Source organism: Pseudophryne corroboree, chromosome 3, assembly GCF_028390025.1.
Source record: "Pseudophryne corroboree isolate aPseCor3 chromosome 3, aPseCor3.hap2, whole genome shotgun sequence".
In the NCBI taxonomy this organism is placed as follows: Eukaryota; Metazoa; Chordata; class Amphibia; order Anura; family Myobatrachidae; genus Pseudophryne; species Pseudophryne corroboree.
The window spans coordinates 108,135,437-108,157,368 of record NC_086446.1 but is presented as its reverse complement, the minus strand read 5'-3'; the positions used below and the strand labels follow the sequence as shown (position 1 = coordinate 108,157,368).

General features: G+C 49.5%; 1 protein-coding gene across 2 annotated transcripts in view; it reads left to right on the top strand.

Moving 5' to 3' along the window:
• Positions 1-16,211: 16,211 nt before the first annotated feature.
• LOC135054928 (gastrula zinc finger protein XlCGF57.1-like) overlaps positions 16,212-21,932 on the top strand; it is a 77,086-nt gene continuing 71,365 nt past the window's right edge. The window contains exon 1 of one of the 2 annotated variants that reach the window (XM_063958417.1): positions 16,212-16,478. Coding sequence is in view for 1 of the 2 variants with exons in the window: in XM_063958416.1 (XP_063814486.1) it covers positions 16,559-16,643 (85 nt within the window). In the remaining variant the exon portion in view is untranslated. Of the gene's footprint in view, positions 16,479-16,528; positions 16,644-21,932 lie in introns of those variants that run through there. The other variant, XM_063958416.1, reaches the window with a different exon arrangement.

Genomic DNA, 21,932 nt, shown 5'->3' with positions numbered 1-21,932 from the left:
GGTGGTAGAGGCTAAGACAGTACAGCAATTTAACCATGCATGGGATAGGCATAAGGATATCCTTACAAAGAAATAAGCATCAAATGGGGTTTGTGGTAACAATATGGTTAAAAAAAGGGGCAGACAAGATGGGCCAAGTGGTTCTTATCTGCACCTCTGTGACCTGCATAACTGGTTCACACATGTAAAGGTCATACATGTTCACAAATGTATCCAGCAGTGCAATTTTATCTTTGATATGTATGGGTGGGAAGGAAAGAAGTTAAATTGTATCATCTGCTGGGAGAAGTCAGAAGGTGATTGGGATGTGTTTTTTTTTTTTTTCTCTGACGTCCTAGTGGATGCTGGGGACTCCGTAAGGACCATGGGGAATAGCGGCTCTGCAGGAGACTGGGCACAGCTAAGAAAGATTTAGGACTACCTGGTGTGCACTGGCTCCTCCCACTATGACCCTCCTCCAGACTTCAGTTAGAATCCTGTGCCCGGCTGAGCTGGATGCACACTAGGGGCTCTCCTGAGCTCCTAGAGAAAGTATATTTTAGGTTTATATTTTACAGTGAGATCTGCTGGCAACAGACTCACTGCAGCGAGGGACTAAAGGGAGAAGAAGCGAACCTACCTAACTGGTGGTAGCTTGGGCTTCTTAGGCTACTGGACACCATTAGCTCCAGAGGGATCGACCGCATGGAACCGGCCATTGGTGTTCGGTCCCGGAGCCGCGCCGCCGGCCCCCTTACAGAGCCAGAAGCAAGAAGAATCCGGAAAATCGGCGGCAGAAGACATCAGTCTTCACCAAGGTAGCGCACAGCACTGCAGCTGTGCGCCATTGCTCCTCATACACACTTCACACTCCGGTCACTGAGGGTGCAGGGCGCTGGGGGGGGGTGCCCTGAGCAGCAATAAAAACACCTTGGCTGGCAAATATATCACAATATATAGCCCCAGAGGCTATATATGTGATAAATACCCCTGCCAGAATCCATAAAAAAGCGGGAGAAAAGTCCGCGATAAAGGGGCGGAGCTATCTCCCTCAGCACACTGGCGCCATTTTCTCTTCACAGTGCATCTGGAAGACAGCTCCCCAGGCTCTCCCCTGTAGTTTTCAGGCTCAAAGGGTTAAAAAGAGAGGGGGGGCACTAAATTTAGGCGCAATATATGTATACAAGCAGCTATTTGGGGAAAAATCACTCAGTTATTGTGTTAATCCCTGCATTATATAGCTCTCTGGTGTGTGCTGGCATACTCTCTCTATGTCTCCCCAAAGGACTTTGTGGGGTCCTGTCCTCAGTCAGAGCATTCCCTGTGTGTGTGCGGTGTGTCGGTACGGCTGTGTCGACATGTTGGATGAGGAAGGTTACGTGGAGGCGGAGCAGAGGCCGATAAATGGGATGTCGCCCCCTGTGGGGCCGACACCAGAGTGGATGGATAGGTGGAAGGTATTAACCGACAGTGTCAACTCCTTACATAAAAGGCTGGATGACATAACAGCTGTGGGACAGCCGGCTTCTCAGCCCGCGCCTGCCCAGGCGTCTCAAAGGCCATCAGGGGCACACACAAAAAAACGCCCGTTACCTCAGATGGCAGACACAGAGGTCGACACGGAGTCTGACTCCAGTGGCGACGAGGTTGAGACATATACACAATCCACTAGGAACATCCGTTACATGATCTCGGCAATGAAAAATGTGTTACGCATTTTCTGACATGAACCCAAGTACCACATAAAAGGGGTTTTATTTTTGGGAAGAAAAAGCAGCCAGTGTTTTGTTCCCCCATCAGATGAATGAATGAAGTGTGTAAAGAAGCGTGGTTTCCCCCGATAAGAAACTGGTAATTTCTAAAAAGTTACTGATGGCGTACCCTCCTGCCAGAGGATAGGTCACGTTGGGAGATATCCCTTAGGGTGGATAAGGCGCTCACACGTTTGTCAAAAGGTGGCACTGCCGTCTTAGGATACGGCCACCTTGAAGGAACCTGCTGATAAAAAGCAGGAGGCGATCCTGAAGTCTGTATTTACACACTCAGGTTATATACTGAGACCTGCGATTGACTCAGCATAAATAGGGCTGCTGCAGCGTGTGGTCTGATACCCTGTCAGATAATATTAATACGCTAAGACAGGGATAATATTTTGCTAACATTGAGCATATTTAAGACGTTGTCTTATATATAAAGGATGCACAGAGGGATATTTGCCGGCTGGCATCCAGAATTAATGCAATGTCCATTCTGCCAGGAGGGTATTAGAAACCCAGCAGTGGACAGGTGATGCTGCCTGTAAAAGGCACATGGAGATTCTGCCTTATAAGGGTGAGGAATTGTTTGGGGATGGTCTCTGGGACCTCGTATCCACAGCAACAGCTGGGAAGAAAATTTTTTACCTCAGGTTTCCTCACAGCCTAAGAAAGCACCGTATTTTCAGGTACAGTCCTTTCGGCTTCAGAAAAGCAAGCGGGTCAAAGGCGCTTCCTTTCTGCACAGAGACAAGGGAAGAAGGAAAAAAGCTGCACCAGCAGCCAGTTCCCAGGATCAAAAATCTTCCCCCGCTTCCTCTGAGTCCACCGCATGACGCTGGGGCTCTACAGGTGGAGACAGGTGCGGTAGGGGCGCGTCTCGGGAACTTCAGGGACCAGTGGGCTTGCCCACAGGTGGATCTCTAGGTTCTGCAAATAGTATCACAGGGATACAGGCTGGAGTTCGAGGCGACTCCCCCTCGCCGTTACCTCACATCAGCCTTGCCGGCTGCCCTCGGAGAAAGGTAGTACTGGCGGCAATTCACAAGCTGTACTTCCAGCAGGTGAAAGCAAGGTACCCCTCCTTCAACAAGGCCGGGGTTACTATTCCAAAATGTTGTGGTACCGAAACCAGACGGTTCGGTGAGACCCATTCTAAAATTGAAAGCCTTGAACACTTATATACGAAGGTTCAAGTTCAAAATGGAATCGCTCAGGGCAATTATTGCAAGCCTGGAGAATTTCATGGTATCACTGGACATCAAGGATGATTACCTGCATGTCCCTATTTACCCTCTTTACCAGGAGTACCTCAAAATTGTGGTACAGGATTGTCATTACCAATTCCAGACGTTGCCGTTGGTCTGTCCCTGGCACCGAGGTATTTACCAAGGTAATGGCCGAAATAATTATCCCGTACTTGGACGATCTCCTTATAAAGGCGAGGTCCAGGGAGCAGTGGTTCGTCGGAGTAGCACTATCTCGGGAAGTGCTACAACAGCACGGCTGGATTCTGAATATTTCAAAGTCGCAGCTGGTTCCTACGACGTGTCTACTGTTCCTGGGTATGGTTCTGGACACAGAACAGGATAAAAAGGGTTTCTCCCGGAGGAGAAGTCCAAGGAGTTGTTGTCTCCAGACAGAGACCTCCTAATACGTATACAGGTGTCGGTGCATCAATGCACGCGAGCCCTGGGAAAGATGGTAGCTTCTTACGAAGAAATATCATTCGCCAGGTCCCATGCAAGGATTTTCCAGTGGGATCTGTTGGACAAGTGGTCCGGGTCGCATCTTCAGATGCATCGGCGGATAACCCTGTCTCCAAGGGTCAGGGTGTCGCTGTTGTGGTGGCTGCAGAGTGCTCATCTTCTAGGGGCCGCAGATTCGGCATACAGGACTGGGTCCTGGTGACCACGGATGCCAGCCTTCGAGGCTGGGGGGCAGTCACACAGGGAAGGTACTTCCAAAGCTATGGAAAAGTCAGGAGACTTCCCTACACATAAATATTCTGGAACTGAGGGCCATTTACAATGCCCTAAGTCAGGCTAGACCCCTGCTTCAACACCGGCCGGTGCTGATCCAGTCAGACAACATCACGGCGGTCGCTCATGTAAACCGACAGGGCGGCACAAGAAGCAGGATGGCGATGGCAGAAGCCACAAGGGTTTTCCGATGGGCGGAAAATCATGTGTTAGCACTGTCAGCAGTGTTCATTCCCGGAGTGGACAACTAAGAAACCTCCACCCGGGAGAGTGGGGACTTCATCCAGAAGTCTTCCAAATGATTGTACACCGTTGGGGAAGGCCACAGGTGGACATGATGGCGTCCCGCCTCAACTAAAAGTTACAAAGATATTGCGCCAGGTCAAGGACCCTCAGGCGATAGCTGTGGACGCTCTGGTAACACCGTGGGTGTACCAGTCGGTGTATGTGTTCCCTTCTCTGCCTCTCTTACCCAGGGTAATGAGAATAATAAGAAGGAGAGGAGTAAGAACTATACTCATTGTTCCGGGTTGGCCAAGAAGAGCTTGGTAACCAGAACTCCAAGAAATGATCTCAGAGGACCCATGGCCTCTGCCGCTCAGACAGGACCTGCTGCAGCAGGGGACCTGTCTGTTCCAAGACGTACCGCGGCTGCGTTGGACGGCATGGCGGTTGAACGCCGGATCCTGAAGGAAAAGGGAATTCCGGAGGAAGTTATTCCTACGCTATTTAAAGCTAGAAAAGAAGTGAACGCTAACCATTATCACCGCATATGGCGGAAATATGTTGCGTACTGTGAGGCCAGGAAGGCCCCAAAGGAGAAGTTTCAGCTAGGTCGATTTCTGCACTTCCTACAGTCAGGGGTGACTATGGGCCTAAAATTGGGTTCCATTAAGGTCCAGATTTCGGCTTTATCGATTTTCTTCCAAAATGGAACTGGCTTCACTGCCTGAAGTTCAGACTTTTATTAAGGGAGGGCTGCATAGTCAGCCCCCGTTTGTGCCCCCAGTGGCACCGTGGGATCTCAACGTGGTGTTGGATTTCCTGAAGTCGCATTGGGTTGAGCCACTTAAATCCGTGGAGCTATAATACCTCACGTGGAAAGTGGTCATTCTGTGGGCCTTGGCGTGTATCAGAATTGACAAAAGCTCTTATTTGTATTTTATATGGGAAAGGCGAAATTGAGGACTCGTTCCCAATTCCTTCCTAAGGTGGTATCATTTTTTCATGTGAACCAACCTATTGTGGTGCCTGAGGCTACTTGGGACTTGGAGGATTCCAAGTTACTGGACGTAGTCAGGGCCCTGAAAAGTATGTTTCCAGGACAGCTGGAGTCAGGAAGACTGACTCGCTATTTATCCTGTATGCACCCAACAAGCTGGGTGCTCCTGCTTCTAAGCAGACGATTGCTCGCTGGATCTGTAGCACGATTCAACTTGCACATTCTGCGGCTGGACTGCCGCACCCTAAATCTGTAAAAGCCCATTCCACGAGGAAAGTGGGCTTTTCTTGGGCGGCTGCCCGAGGGGTCTCGGCTTTACAACTTTGCCGAGCTGCTACTTGGTCAGGGGCAAACACGTTTGCAAAATTCTACAAATTTGATACCCTGGCTGAGGAGGACCTTGAGTTCTCTCATTCGGTGCTGCAGAGTCATCCGCACTCTCCCGCCCGTTTGGGAGCTTTGGTATAATCCCCATGGTCCTTACGGAGTCCCCAGCATCCACTAGGACGTCAGAGAAACTAAGATTTTACTCACCGGTAAATCTATTTCTCGTAGTCCGTAGTAAATGCTGGGCGCCCGTCCCAAGTGCGGACTGTCTGCAATACTTGTATATAGTTATTGTTAACTACAAGGGTTATTGTTGAGCCATCTGTTGAGAGGCTCTGTTGTGTTCATACTGTTAACTGGGTATATTATCACGAGTTATACGGTGTGATTGGTGTGGCTGGTATGAGTCTTACCCGGGATTCAAAATCCTTCCTTATTGTGTCAGCTCTTCCGGGCACAGTATCCTTACTGAAGTCTGGAGGAGGGTCATAGTGGGAGGAGCCAGTGCACACCAGGTAGTCCTAAATCTTTTTTAGCTGTGCCCAGTCTCCTGCGGAGCCGCTATTCCCCATGGTCCTTACGGAGTCCCCAGCATCCACTGCGGACTACGAGAAATAGATTTACCGGTGAGTAAAATCTTATTTCTCTGACGTCCTAGTGGATGCTGGGGACTCCGTAAGGACCATGGGGAATAGACGGCTCCGCAGGAGACTGGGCACATCTAAAGAAAGATTTAGGTCTATCTGGTGTGCACTGGCTCCTCCCCCTATGACCCTCCTCCAAGCCTCCGTTAGATTTCTGTGCCCGGCTGAGCTGGATGCACACTAGGGGCTCTCCTGAGCTCCTAGGAAGAAAGTGTTTGTTAGGTTTTTTATTTTCAGTGAGACCTGCTGGCAACAGGCTCACTGCATCGAGGGACTAAGGGGAGAAGAAGCGAACCTACCTAAGTGGTGGTAGCTTGGGCTTCTTAGGCTACTGGACACCATTAGCTCCAGAGGGATCGAACACAGGACCCGACCTCGTCGTCCGTTCCCGGAGCCGCGCCGCCGTCCCCCTTACAGAGCCAGAAGCAAGAAGGTGGTCCGGAAAATCGGCGGCTGAAGACTTCTGTCTCCTCCAAGGTAGCGCACAGCACTGCAGCTGTGCGCCATTGCTCCTCATGGGGGGGGGCGCCCTGAGCAGCAATACTGACACCTTGGCTGGCAAACTGGCACCATATATAGCCCCAGAGGCTATATAGGTGCTTTTTAACCCCTGCCAGAATCCATAAAAATGCGGGAGAAAGTCCGCGAAAAAGGGGCGGAGCTATCTCCTTCAGCACACTGGCGCCATTTTTCCCTCACAGCTCCGTTGGAGGGAAGCTCCCTGGCTCTCCCCTGCAGTCAATACTACAGAAAGAGTTAAAAAGAGAGGGGGGGCACAATTTAGGCGCAGTATACAATATATATAGGCAGCTATAAGGGAAAACACTCTTATATGTGATATCCCTGTGATATATAGCGCCCTGGTGTGTGCTGGCATACTCTGCCTCTGTCTCCCCAAAGGGCTTTGTGGGGTCCTGTCCTCTGTCAGAGCATTCCCTGTGTGTGTGCTGTGTGTCGGTACGGCTGTGTCGACATGTATGAGGAGGATAATGATGTGGAGGCGGAGCGAATGCCTGTAAATGTGATGTCACCCCCTGCGGGATCGACACCGGTGTGGTTGGACTTATGGAAGGATTACGTAAAAGTATCAACTCCTTACACAAAAGGTCGACGACACAGAACAGCCGGCTACTCAGCTTGTGCCTGTTCCAGCGTCTCAAATGTCATGGGGGGCTCTAAAAACGCCCGCTACCTCAGATGGCAGAAACAGATGTTGACACGGATACCGACTCCAGTGTCGACGACGATGAGACTAGTGTACCCTCCAAATAGGTCCACCCGTTACATGATTGAGGCAATGAATAATGTATTACACATTTATGATAATACCCCAGGTACCACATAAAAGAGTATTATGTTTGGTGAGAGAAAACTACCAGTAGTTTTTCCTGCATCTGAGAAAATAAAATGAGGTGTGTGAGGAAGCGTGGTCTTCCCCCGGTAAGAAATTGATAATTTCTAAACGGTAATTGGCAGCGTACCCTTTCCCGCCAGAGGATAGGTCACGTTGGGAAACACCCCATAGGGTAGATACAGCGCTTACACGCTTATCAGAAAAGGTGGCACTACCGTCTCCGGATACGGCCGCCCTGAAGGAACCTGCTGATAAAAAGCAGGGGGTTACCCTAAAAGATATAGTCACACACTCGGGCTTTATATTGCGACCAGCCATTGCTTCGGCATGGATGTGCAGTGCTCCCGCTGCGTGGTCAGATTCCCTGTCGGAAAATTACTATGGATAGGGACAATATTTTGCTGACAATAGAGCATATAAAAGACGTGGTCTTATACATGCGTGATGCACAGAGGGATATTTGCCGGCTGGCATCAAAAATAAGCGCTAGGTCCATTGCCGCCAGACGGGGGTTATGGACTCTGCAATGGTCAGGCGATGCCGACTCGAATCGGCACATGGAAGTTTTGCCCTATAAGGGGGTAAAACTGTTTGGGGATGGTCTTTCAGACCTCGTTTCCACAGCTACTGCTGGGAAATCGACTTTTTTGCCATAGGCTACCCCACAACAAAAGAAAGCACCGTATCATCAAGTACAGTCCTTTCGGCCCCAGAAAAGCAAGAGGGCTAGAGGCTCATCCTTTCTGCCGAGAGGCAAAGGTAGAGGAAAAAGCTGCAGCACACAGCTAGTTCCCAAGAGCAGAAGTCCTCCCTGCGTCCGGTAAGTCCAGAGCATGACGCTGGGGCTGCTCAGGCGGACCCGGGTACGGTGGGGGCCCGTCTCAGAAATTTCAGCGCCCAGTGTGCTCTCTCACATGGATCCCTGGGTCCTTCAAGTAGTATCTCAGGGGTACAGGCTGGAGTTCGAGACGTTCTTCCCCCCCGCCGTTTCCTAAAATCTGCCTTACCGGCACCTCCCTCTGCCAGGGAGGCGGTGTTGGTGGCTATTCAACACTATAATCACAACAAGTGATTGTCAAGGTGCCCCTCCTTCAGCAAGGAAGGGGTTACTATTCCACAATGGTTGTGGTACCGAAACAGAACGGTTCGGTGAGACCCATCTTAAAATTAAAATACTTGAACTTTTATATCAGAAGATTCAAGTTCAAGATGGAATCGCTCAGGGCGGTTATTACGAGCCTGGACGAGGGGGATTACAGGGTCTCCCTGGACATCAAGGATGCGTACCTGCATGTCCCCATTTTCCCTCCTCACCAGGAGTACCTCAGATGTGTGGTACAGGACTGTCACTATCAGTTCCAGACGCTGCCGTTGGAGTTGTCCACGGCACCGAAGGTTTTTACCAAGGTAATGGCCGAAATGATGATACTCCTTTGCAAGAAGGAAGTTTTTATTATCCCGTACTTGGACGATCTCCTGATAAAGGCGAGGTCCAAAGAACAGTTGGTAGTGGGGGGGTAGCACTCTCTCGGGAAGTGCTACAACAGCACGACTGGATTATCAATATTCCAAAGTCACAGCTGGTCCCGACGACACGTCTTCTGTTCCTGGGAATTATTCTGGATACAGACCAGAAAAGAGTGTTTCTTCCAGTGGAAGCACACGGGTCCTGGAAAAAATGGTAGCTTCGTACGAAGCATAATTCCATTCGGAAGGTTCCACGTAAGGACGTTCCAGTGGGACCTGTAAGACAAATGGTCCGGGTCCCATCTACAGATACAACAGCGGATAACCCTGTCGGCAAGAAACAGGTTGTCGCTGCTGTGGTGGCTGCAGAGGGCTCATCTACTAGAGGGCCGCAGATTCGGAATACAGGACTGGGTCCTGGTGACCACAGAGGCCAGCCTTCGGGGCTGGGGTGCAGTCACACAGGGAAGAAGTTTCCAAGGAGATTTCGCTTCACATAAATATTCTGGAGCTAAGGGCCATTTACAATGCCCTATGCCAAGCAAGGCCCCTGCTTCAGAACCAGCCGGTACTGATCCAATCAGACAATATCACGGCGGTCGCCCATGTAAACAGACAGGGCGGCACAAGAAGCAGGATGGCGATGGCAGAAGCCACAAGGATTCTCCGATGGGCGATACACCCGGGAGAATGGGGACTTCTTCCAGAAGTTTTCCAAATGCGGGTAAACCGTTGGGAATGACCACGGGTGGACATGATGGCGTCCCGCCTCAACAAAAAGTTGAAAAGATATTGCGCCAGGTCAAGGGACCCTCAGGCGATCGCTGTGGACGCTCTAGTGACACCGTGGGTGTACCAGTCAGTTTATGTGTTTCCTCCTCTACCTCTCATACCCAAGGTACTGAGAATAATAAGAATGCGAGGAGTGAAAACCATACTCGTGGTTCCGGATTGGCCAAGAAGAGCTTGGTACCCGGAACTTCAAGAGATGCTGGCAGAGGACCCTTGGCCTCTGCCGCTCAGACAAGACCTGCTGCAGCAGGGACCCTGTCTGTTCCAAGACTTACCGCGGCTGCGTTTGACGGCATGGCGGTTGAACACCGGATCCTAAAGGAAAAGGGTATTCCTGGGGAAGTCATCCCTACCCTGATCAAAGCCAGGAAGGATGTCACCGCAAGACATTATTACCGCATTTGGCGGAAATATGTTGCTTGGTATGAGGCCATGAAGGCCCCGAAGGAGGAATTTCAACTGGGTCGATTCCTACACTTCCTGCAAGCAGGGGTGACGTTGGGCCTAAAATTGGGGTCCATCAAGGTCCAGATTTCGGCTCTGTCGATTTTCTTCCAGAAAGAACTGGCTTCACTGCCTGAAGTTCAGACTTTTGTCAAAGGAGTTCTGCATATTCAGCCTCCTTTTGTGCCCCCAGTGGCACCTTGGGATCTCAATGTGGTTTTGGCATTCCTGAAATCACATTGGTTCGAACCACTTAAGACTGTGGAATTGAAATATCTCACGTGGAAAGTGGTCGTACTGTTGGCCCTGGCTTCGGCCAGGCGGGTTTCAGAATTGGCGGCTTTGTCTTAAAAAAAGCCCTTATCTGATTTTCCAGATGGATAGGGCAGAATTGAGGACTCGTCCTCAGTTTCTCCCGAAGGTGGTCTCAGTTTTTCACTTGAACCAACCTATTGTGGTGCCTGCGGCTACTAGGGACTTGGAGGATTCCAAGTTGCTGGACGTAGTCAAGGCCCTGAAAATTTATGTTTCCAGGACGGCTGGAGTCAGAAAAACTGACTCGCTGTTTATCCTGTATGCACCCAACAAGCTGAGTGCTCCTGCTTCTAAGCAGTCTATTGCGCGCTGGATTTGTAGCACTATTCAGCTGGCACATTCTGCGGTAGGATTACCGCAGCCTAAATCAATAAAAGCCCATTCCACAAGGAAGGTGGGCTCATCTTGGGCGGCTGCCCGAGGGGGTCTCGGCTTTACAACTTTGCCGAGCAGCTACTTGGTCAGGGGCAAACACGTTTGCTAAATTCTACAAATTTGATTCCCTGGCTGAGGAGGACCTGGAGTTCTCTCATTCGGTGCTGCAGAGTCATCCGCACTCTCCCGCCCGTTTGGGAGCTTTGGTATAATCCCCATGGTCCTTACGGAGTCCCCAGCATCCACTAGGACGTCAGAGAAAATAAGATTTTACTCACCGGTAAATCTATTTCTCGTAGTCCGTAGTGGATGCTGGGCGCCCATCCCAAGTGCGGATTGTCTGCAATACTTGTACATAGTTATTGTTACAAAAATCGGGTTTTGTTGTGAGCCATCTCTTCAGAGGCTCCAATTGTTATCATACTGTTAACCGGGGTTCCTATCACGAGTTATACGGTGTGATTGGTGTGGCTGGTATGAGTCTTACCCGGGATTCAAAAATCCTTCCTTATTGTGTCAGCTCTTCCGGGCACAGTTCCTAACTGAGGCTTGGAGGAGGGTCATAGGGGGAGGAGCCAGTGCACACCAGATAGACCTAAATCTTTCTTTAGATGTGCCCAGTCTCCTGCGGAGCCGTCTATTCCCCATGGTCCTTACGGAGTCCCCAGCATCCACTACGGACTACGAGAAATAGTTTTACCGGTGAGTAAAATCTTATTTTTTTTTTTAGGTACATGTGGGCTCAAACCACCGTGCAAAAAGAACAGAAAATATTTTGGCAGTACAAGGTACATTAAGGGGCAGATTATCTGGCGCCTAAATTCACACCGGATCATACAAGTCCTCTTTCTATCTCCTTATGGATTTGCTGGTGTTCAGAAGGGGTGTGATATGCAAGGTCGACATGGCGTAGGTCGCCATGAGTTTTTTTTATGTTTTTTTGGTGTTGTTTTCTCCGTACAGTGACCGGGAACCCTAATTAGTGCACCGTATCACCTTGCGAGCAAGGTTACTATTCCCAATCGTAGTCCGCGTGGATCGTTAAATATGAAAAAGGTAAAAAAAAGAAAACAATTGTGAAAAACTCAGGTCGACCTAGAACATGTCAACCTAGAGACCCTGTCGACCTAGTCACTGTTGACCAATAGTGGTCGACCCCGTTACTGTCAACCTGGAGACCGGATCCCGTTCAGAAGGTGCTGGTGATCAGGACACATCCTATGATGTCAGTGGGGAGCTTTCTTACCGTACAGGCATCTAAGACACGTATTAATTTGAACACTTTTTCCAGAGTCATGGGGGAACGTAGGGGGAAAAGATGCAAGTTTGCATGATAGCCTAACACACGGGATCCCTATTTCCTTGCACAGTAATTGCAGTCCTTTAGGGGGGAGTACCTCATCTGGCTGAATCAGCACAATAGCCACGCTGTACAGTAGCCCGGTCTCACACAAAAGTCTGGCGTTCGATTGGCCGGGCGGTAGGTGCAAGATGGCATGCCGTAGCCAGTGTGTAAATACCTCTGCATTGGCAATCTGCACCCTGCGCTGGAAACTGAATTCCCCCCTTAGTATCCTAGGCATATAATGTAGGACCCCTGAGGATGAATGGGGGCTAGTTAGATTTACAGAGGTGATGAGGTTACAGGGCCCCATCCTCCCCCCTCTCTCATTCTGCCAATAGCATCCCTCCTGGACTTCTCACTGTCCTTCACTCTGAACATTCAAAGTATATCTCGCTATCGTCGCCTCCACCTCCATAACATCTGTGGGGTGAGGTAAAGTGGAGGATGGGGTTCTTATTCAGGTGATCATGTAGCCAGAGTCATTCCTTGTTGTGCCCAAAAGCAACAAATAAGGAAATACTGAACACAACAAAGGAGAAACCCTCAAGGCACTGATGACTACCCGGAAAATAGTATACAATAAAAACAGTACTTCCCTTTGAGATTTAAATCTCTTTGATGGAAATGGGTGGATAATTCTCAATTTTCATTACATGCAAAATAAAAGGAATCAACAATAGTGTAACACAAAGATATAAAGACCTGTGTATAGGCCAAATAAAATAGCAATCTCTAGGTGTGAAATTAATATGTGAGAAAATATTCAGGTTAGTGACTCCTTAGGTAATATGCTTATGTATAGTAAGACTTCAAGGTACGGTATCAATCAGATTTTACTTTGTAGGTGTGGCGATCTTTAGCTGACTCCACTCTGTGAGAGAGCAGTGTAATAAGGGCCTAATTAAGATTTGTACGTAAACCCAATGGTTTATGTACACATCCGATGGTTGTGGGGCTGCGCAGGCACAATATTGCTCATAGCCTTGTCGACCGCAGCATGATTCAGCCCTCCCTCCACCCGCTGTTATGACCCCCTCACCCGTTCTGTCACAGCCTCCTGTCAGCTGCAGCATTAACACCCCTCCCCCCCCCCCCCCCCTGTTCAGTCACAGCCCCGCACTCTGCCACTCCATCCTGGCCCCAATTCTCCCCGGTATACTTACCTCATTCTCATATACTTACCTCATTCCCAGCAGCCGGTTCTCCTCTTCTAGGTCTGTCCAGTCTCCCTGGCAGAACGATTTGCTGGGGCACGCGCAGGCTTGACTGGACAGACCTTATACAATTATTATATAGATTAGTTGACATGGTTTAGCCATGTACATAATTGCCCCTTTAAAAAAATGTCCAAGTTTGGCCGGCATCCCGCATAGCCGCCGAACTCGGACTTCAATACATCCGCCCATGATCTCTCATTGACTTTAGCTATCGCGTACATTTTTCATCAGTTGAACAAAGTGAAATGTCTTTGTTTTTAGCCTTGCTGAATGGATAGTAACTGTAAGAAATTGCAGCCTCATTATCATAGATATTTAGGGGTATATTTACTAAAGTGCGGGTTTATAGAAGTGGAGATGTTGCCCATAGCAACTAAATAGATTCTAGCTATTATCTTCTAGACCAGGCCTGGCCAACCTGTGGCTCTCCAGCTGTTGTGAAACTTCTCTTCCCAGCATGTCCTGCTACAGTTTTAGCATTTCCTTATAGTAAAACAGCGTCAGGGGACTTATATTTTCACAACAGCTGGAGAGCCATGGGTTGGCCATGCCTGTTCTAGACGGTGCTAGATAAAGGATAAGTAGAATATGATTGGTTGCTATGGGTAGCACCTCCACTTCTATAAACCTGAACTTTTTTTTAAATATACCCTTTACACTGCTGTGACAGTTCAAAACAGAAAAGATAATAATAGATTTAAGCAAGGTCGCCATCACCATTAGAAATGTCATGCCCCAATATGAAAGGGCTGTAATCATATGTATGGGGGCGTGGCCATGGCAATCTGGCGAACTTCAGGCCTCATTCAAACCATCGCAGAAGGAGGAGTGGCTGCACATTTTACCTGGCCTCTCTCAGCAACCCTGGGATGAGGTGTCAAAAATTGTAAAGTAATTATTTGCATTATTTTTATTATAAAAATTACTTTTAGTTCTATATATAATGTCTTATAAACTGGCTATGTCAAACCCTACACATGTGAAATACACACATGGCTTGCCGGCCATTCAGTTAGGTCCCATGCATGTAGTTCCTGCCCGGTGGATCCGTTAGGTAACCCAAAATGCATTATACATATTTCACAAAAATAATAACGGTGCCTCATCTATAGACTCACTAAAGCAAAGTAGCAGATAAAAGAAACATATCCATAGGCATAATACAATACCACCTACACCCAATCACAGGACATACACAGGCACATCTCCGAATAATTATGTTGTGCCTGATGTGAGCCATATGCTAATGTGACTGAATGCACAATACTCCCACAAGACTGTTCTTTTTGTGTGTGTGCATGGTTGCTGCCCATTTGCCACCCATAAACAAAAATTTCATAGAAGCCAAAAAATGGCCAAGTTCAGTATATAGTACAGGCATGTCCAAACGGGTGTCGTACGGTATGCCGGCGCTCGGGCTCCCGGCGCCCAGCATACCGGCGCCGGGAGCCCGACCGCCGGCATACCGACAGCGTGGCGAACGCAAAGGAGCCCCTTGCGGGCTCGCTGTGGGCACGGTGGCGCGCGCCACACTATTTTATTCTCCCTCCAGGGGGGTCGTGGACCCCCACGAGGGAGAATAGTTGTCGGTATGCCGGGTGTCGGATTCCGGCGCCGGTATACTGTGCGCCGGGATCCCGACATTCGGCATACAGAAGACCACCCATCCAAACTGCGGCCCTCCAGCTGTTGAGAAACTACATATCCCAGCATGCCCCGACACAGCTTTAGCATTCTCTGACAGCAAAACTGTGTCAGGGCATGCTGGGATATGTAGTTTCACAACAGCTGGAGGGCCGCAGTTTGGACATGCCTGATGTAGTAGAATCTGCTGGAGACACGCAATTATGTGTTTATTTGCGACGGCACATGCACAGTTTTTTTAAATTTGCTATCTGCAATTCTTAATTGGGCCTATTCTGCATGTTATAACTACCATGGCCGGTCTTTCAGAAAATAGAGTAGATAGGTGAGTCTAGTTTACGGTATAAGGTGATCAGTCTCTGTATCAAGGATAATTTTGCAAGTTATTCCAGTAAAAACAGAAAGTTTCCAAATACTACAAACACAGACTGTATCCTGAAATATGGGCTCATCTGAGTGTATAACAAAATAAGGGGCAGATTTATTAAGCTCGGTGAAGTGATAAATTGGAAGGTGATAAAGGATCAGCCAGTCAGCTCCTAACTGTCATTTTTCAAACCCAGCCTGTAACATGGAAGTTAGGATCTTTATCACCTTCCACTTTATCACTTCACCGAGCTTAATGAATCTGCAGGCCCGTACACACTGGTCGATATATCGGCAGTTCTCTTGAACGGCCGATAGATCGCGGGACCGTCGGCCAGTGTGTACGGCCGATACATCTGTGAACTCCGTCGTTCACAGACGTATCGCGTTGGCCGCGCAGCACAGCCGACGGCCAATATATCTACCAATATATTGGCGCGTCGCTGTGTGTGTACGGGGGCGGTCGGCCGACCGCCCGTACACATGCTGCGGCGGCCGGCGGTGATTGACAGCTGAACTGGGTGGGCGTGTACACACGCCCGCCCAGTTCATGACGTCAGTCCCCGACGGATCGGGCAGTGTGTATGCACAGCACACTGCCCGATCCGTCCATAGATATATCTGCAGATATATCTACTAGTTTGTACCCATAACCACATACCCTCCAACATTTTACACATAAAAACAGGTACAAATTAGGGGAAAGGGGCGTGGCCACGGGTAAAGGGGGCGTGGCCAAGTCCCTTTTCCTATACTTTCAATGGAAGCTTTTAGAGCCAAAAATAGGTACAGACCATAAAAGAAAGGTACTGTACCTATTAAAAAGGTACAGTTGGAGGCAGTGTAACCATACATGTTCATCTGCCTTTCTCTGCACAGTGCCTAGTTTGCCCTTACTCATCATGGCCGCATTGCTACTTACCATAGACGCGCTATTGCCGCCATGGTAACAACGTTTGCCCACGCATGCGCAGACTTCACTTTGGGTTTCCTCGCATGCGTCAATGTACTATAACTCCCGAGAGCACCCGCGCGCTGCAGCCCCAGGCCGATGTCAACACAGCACAGCTGCAGCCCCTCCCAGACGGGGAGAAGGTCCCGGAGCCGGTGACCGAGGGAGGATGGATACGCTGGCTGCCAATAAGCGCTCACTCTGCGCATGTTACGCCCAATAGGCTCCCAGGCGGCCATTTTGTGCATCATGGGAGGGCTGGCAACTTTGGAAGCAGATGCACGTGACGTGACCCAAAGGTACTCCCCCCAGCACCCCCACACACACCCTTACTTGCCCGTATGTCATCCATATAGTGCCCATCTGATGTGTCCATAACATGGAAGCAGTAGAGAGAGCATTTTCTTTAATTATATTATTACTACCTAATTTATGTTGGGAACCAGAAGGTGGCGCTGTTCTTGGTGGGTATTTACCTTATTCTGGACCAGCTACAGTAGGTGATGTGAGAATGAAAGTTGAACTTGATTGACCTGCGTTTTCGGTTTCATTTTCTGACATTTTTGTACCTAAACCTTTTTTCGCTTACGTCCTAGAGGATGCTGGGGACTCCGTAAGGACCATGGGGTATAGACGGGCTCCGCAGGAGACTGGGCACTCTAAAAGAAAGATTAGGTACTATCTGGTGTGCACTGGCTCCTCCCTCTATGCCCCTCCTCCAGACCTCAGTTAGGATACTGTGCCCGGAAGAGCTGACACAATAAGGAAGGATTTTGAATCCCGGGTAAGACTCATACCAGCCACACCAATCACACCGTATAACTCGTGATACTATACCCAGTTAACAGTATGAAATATAACTGAGCCTCTCAACAGATGGCTCAACAATAACCCTTTAGTTAGGCAATAACTATATACAAGTATTGCAGACAATCCGCACTTGGGATGGGCGCCCAGCATCCACTACGGACTACGAGAAATAGATTTACCGGTGAGTAAAATCTTATTTCTCTAACGTCCTAGTGGATGCTGGGGACTCCGAAAGGACCATGGGGAATAGCGGCTCCGCAGGAGACTGGGCACAAAGTAAAAGCTTTAGGACTAGCTGGTGTGCACTGGCTCCTCCCCCTATGACCCTCCTCCAAGCCTCAGTTAGATTTTGTGCCCGAACGAGAAGGGTGCAATCTAGGTGGCTCTCCTGAGCTGCTTAGAGTAAAAGTTTAAATAGTTTTTTTATTTTCAGTGAGACCTGCTGGCAACAGGCTCACTGCATCGAGGGACTTAGGGGAGAGAAACGAACTCACCTGCGTGCAGAGTGGATTGGGTTTCTTAGGCTACTGGACATTAGCTCCAGAGGGACGATCACAGGCCCAGCCATGGATGGGTCCTCGAGCCGCGCCGCCGGCCCCCTTACAGATGCTGAAGCAAGAAGAGGTCCATAAATCGGCGGCAGAAGACTTTCCTGTCTTCATAAGGTAGCGCACAGCACTGCAGCTGTGCGCCATTGCTCTCAGCACACTTCACACTCCGGTCACTGAGGGTGCAGGGCGCTGGGGGGGGGCGCCCTGGGAAGCAATGAATTTACCTTATTTGGCAAAAAATACATCACATATAGCTCCTGGGCTATATGGATGTATTTAACCCCTGCCAGTTTTCCAGAAAAAAGCGGGAGAAGAGCCCGCCGTGAAGGGGGCGGGGCCTATCTCCTCAGCACACAGCGCCATTTTTCCCACACAGCTCCGCTGGTAGGAAGGCTCCCAGAATCTCCCCTGCATCCTGCAACTACAGAAACAGGGTAAAAAAGAGAGGGGGGCACTTATTTGGCAAAATAACAGATATAAACAGCTATAAGGGATAGACACTTATTGTAAGGTTGTCCCTATACATATATAGCGCTCTGGTGTGTGCTGGCAAACTCTCCCTCTGTCTCCCCAAAGGGCTAAGTGGGTCCTGTCCTCTATCAGAGCATTCCCTGTGTGTGTGCTGGGTGTCGGTACGTGTGTGTCGACATGTATGAGGAGGAAAATGATGTGGAGGCGGAGCAATTGCCTATAATGGTGATGTCACCCCCTAGGGAGTCGACACCTGAATGGATGGCCGTAATTAAGGAATTACGTGACAGTGTCGGCACGTTACAGAAAACTGTTGACGACATGAGACAGCCGGCAGCTCAGTTAGTGCCTGTCCAGGCGTCTCAAACACCGTCAGGGGCTATTAAACGCCCGTTACCTCAGTGGGTCGACACGGACACAGACACTGGCTCCAGTGTCGACGGTGAAGAAACAAACGTATTTTCCAGTAGGGCCACACGTTACATGATCACGGCAATGAAGGAGGTTTTGCACATCTCTGATACTGCAAGTACCACAAAAAGGGGTATTATGTGGGGTGTGAAAAAACTACCCGTAGTTTTTCCTGAATCATATGAATTGAATGAAGTGTGTGATGAAGCGTGGGTTACCCCCGACAGAAAACTGCTAATTTCTAAAAAATTATTGGCACTATATTCCTTCCCACCAGAGGTTAGGGCTCGTTGGGAAACACCCCCTAGGGTGGATAAGGCGCTCACACGCTTATCAAAACAAGTGGCGTTACCGTCTCCAGAAACGGCCGCCCTTAAGGAGCCAGCAGATAGGAGGCTGGAAAATATCCTTAAAAGTATATACACACATACTGGTGTTATACTGCGACCAGCAATCGCCTCAGCCTGGATGTGCAGTGCTGGGGTGGCTTGGTCGGATTCCCTGACTGAAAATATTGATACCCTGGACAGGGACAATATATAATTGACTATAGAGCATTTAAAGGATGCATTCCTATATATGCGAGATGCACAGAGAGACATTTGCACTCTGGCATCAAGAGTAAGTGCGATGTCCATTTCTGCCAGAAGAGGATTATGGACGCGACAGTGGTCAGGGGATGCGGATTCCAAACGGCATATGGAAGTATTGCCGTATAAAGGGGAGGAGTTATTTGGGGGCGGTCCATCGGACCTGGTGGCCACGGCAACGGCTGGGAAATCCACCTTTTTACCCCAAGTCACCTCGCAGCAGAAAAAGATACCGCCTTTTCAGGCTCAGTCCTTTCGTCCCCATAAGGGCAAGCGGGCAAAAGGCCACTCATATCTGCTCTGGGGCAGAGGAAGGGGAAAAAGACTACAACAGACAGCTTCTTCCCACGACCAGAAGCCCTCCCCCGCTTCTGCCAAGTCCTCAGCATGACGCTGGGGCCTTACAAGCGGACTCAGGCACGGTGGGGGCCCGTCTCAAGAATTTCAGCGCGCAGTGGGCTCACTCGCAAGTGGAGCCCTGGATCCTGCAGGTAGTATCTCAGGGGTACAAATTGGAATTCGAGACGTCTCCCCCTCGCCGGTTCTTGAAGTCTGCTTTACCAACGTCTACCCCCGACAGGGAGGCGGTATTGGAAGCCATTCACAAGCTGTATTCCCAGCAAGTGATAATCAAGGTACCCCTCCTACAACAGGGAAAGGGGTATTACTCCACGCTGTTTGTGGTACCGAAGCCGGACGGCTCGGTGAGACCCATTTTAAATCTGAAAACCTTGAACACTTACATAAAAAGGTTCAAGTTCAAGATGGAGTCACTCAGAGCAGTGATAGCGAACCTGGAAGAAGGGGACTACATGGTGTCTCTGGACATCAAGGATGCTTACCTCCATGTCCCAATTTGCCCTTCTCACCAAGGGTACCTCAGGTTTGTGGTACAGAACTGTCACTATCAGTTTCAGACGCTGCCGTTTGGATTGTCCACGGCACCCCGGGTCTTTACCAAGGTAATGGCCGAAATGATGATTCTTCTTCGAAGAAAAGGCGTCTTAATTATCCCTTACTTGGACGATCTCCTGATAAGGGCAAGGTCCAGAGAACAGTTAGAGGTCGGAGTAGCACTATCGCAAATAGTACTACGACAGCACGGATGGATTCTAAATATTCCAAAATCGCAGCTGATTCCGACGACACGTCTGCTGTTCCTAGGGATGATTCTGGACACAGTACAGAAAAAGGTGTTTCTCCCGGAAGAGAAAGCCAGGGAGTTATCCGACCTAGTCAGGAAACTCCTAAGACCAGGCCAGGTGTCAGTGCATCAGTGCACAAGGGTCCTGGGAAAGATGGTGGCTTCTTACGAAGCGATTCCATTCGGCAGATTCCACGCAAGAACTTTTCAGTTGGATCTGCTAGACAAATGGTCCGGATCGCATCTTCAAATGCATCAGCGGATAACCCTGTCTCCAAGGACAAGGGTGTCTCTCCTGTGGTGGTTACAGAGTGCTCATCTCCTAGAGGGCCGCAGATTCGGCATTCAGGATTGGGTCCTGGTGACCACGGATGCCAGCCTGAGAGGCTGGGGAGCAGTCACACAGGGAAAAAATTTCCAGGGCTTGTGGTCAAGCATGGAAACGTCACTTCACATAAATATCCTGGAACTAAGGGCCATTTACAATGCCCTAAGTCAGGCAAGGCCTCTGCTTCAGGGTCAGCCAGTATTGATCCAGTCGGACAACATCACGGCAGTCGCCCACGTAAACAGACAGGGCGGCACGAGAAGCAGGAGGGCAATGACGGAAGTGGCAAGGATTCTTCGCTGGGCGGAAAATCATGTGATAGCACTGTCAGCAGTGTTCATTCCGGGAGTGGACAACTGGGAAGCAGACTTCCTCAGCAGACACGATCTTCACCCGGGGGAGTGGGGACTTCACCCAGAAGTCTTCCACATGATTGTAAACCGTTGGGAAAAACCAAAGGTGGACATGATGGCGTCTCGCCTCAACAAAAAACTGGACAGATATTGCTCCAGGTCAAGGGACCCTCAGGCAATAGCTGTGGACGCTCTGGTAACACCATGGGTGTACCGGTCAGTGTATGTGTTCCCTCCTCTTCCTCTCATACCAAAAGTACTGAGAGTCATAAGAAGGAGAGGAGTAAAGACTATACTCGTGGCTCCGGATTGGCCAAGAAGGACTTGGTACCCGGAAATTCAAGAGATGCTCACGGAAGACCCGTGGCCTCTACCTCTAAGACAGGACCTGCTCCAGCAGGGACCATGTCTGTTCCAAGACTTACCGCGGCTGCGTTGACGGCATGGCGGTTGAACGCCGGATCCTGAAGGAAAAAGGCATTCCGGATGAAGTCATCCCTACCCTGATCAAAGCCAGGAAGGATGTAACCGTACAACATTATCACCGTATTTGGCGTAAATATGTTGCGTGGTGCGAGGCCAGGAAGGCCCCTACAGAGGAATTTTAACTGGGTCGATTCCTGCATTTCCTGCAAACAGGACTGTCTATGGGCCTCAAATTAGGGTCCATTAAGGTTCAAATTTCGGCCCTGTCGATATTCTTCCAAAAAGAACTAGCTTCTGTTCCTGAAGTTCAGACGTTTGTCAAGGGAGTACTGCATATACAGCCTCCTTTTGTGCCTCCAGTGGCACCTTGGGATCTCAAGGTAGTGTTGGGATTCCTAAAATCACATTGGTTTGAACCACTCACCACTGTGGACTTGAAATATCTCACATGGAAAGTGGTAATGCTGTTAGCCCTGGCTTCAGCCAGGTGTGTATCAGAATTGGCGGCTTTATCCTATAAAAGCCCTTACCTAATTTTTCATACGGACAGGGCAGAATTGAGGACTCGTCCTCAATTTCTCCCTAAGGTGGTTTCAGCATTTCACTTAAACCAACCTATTGTGGTGCCTGCGGCTACTAGGGACTTGGAGGATTCCAAGTGTCTGGACG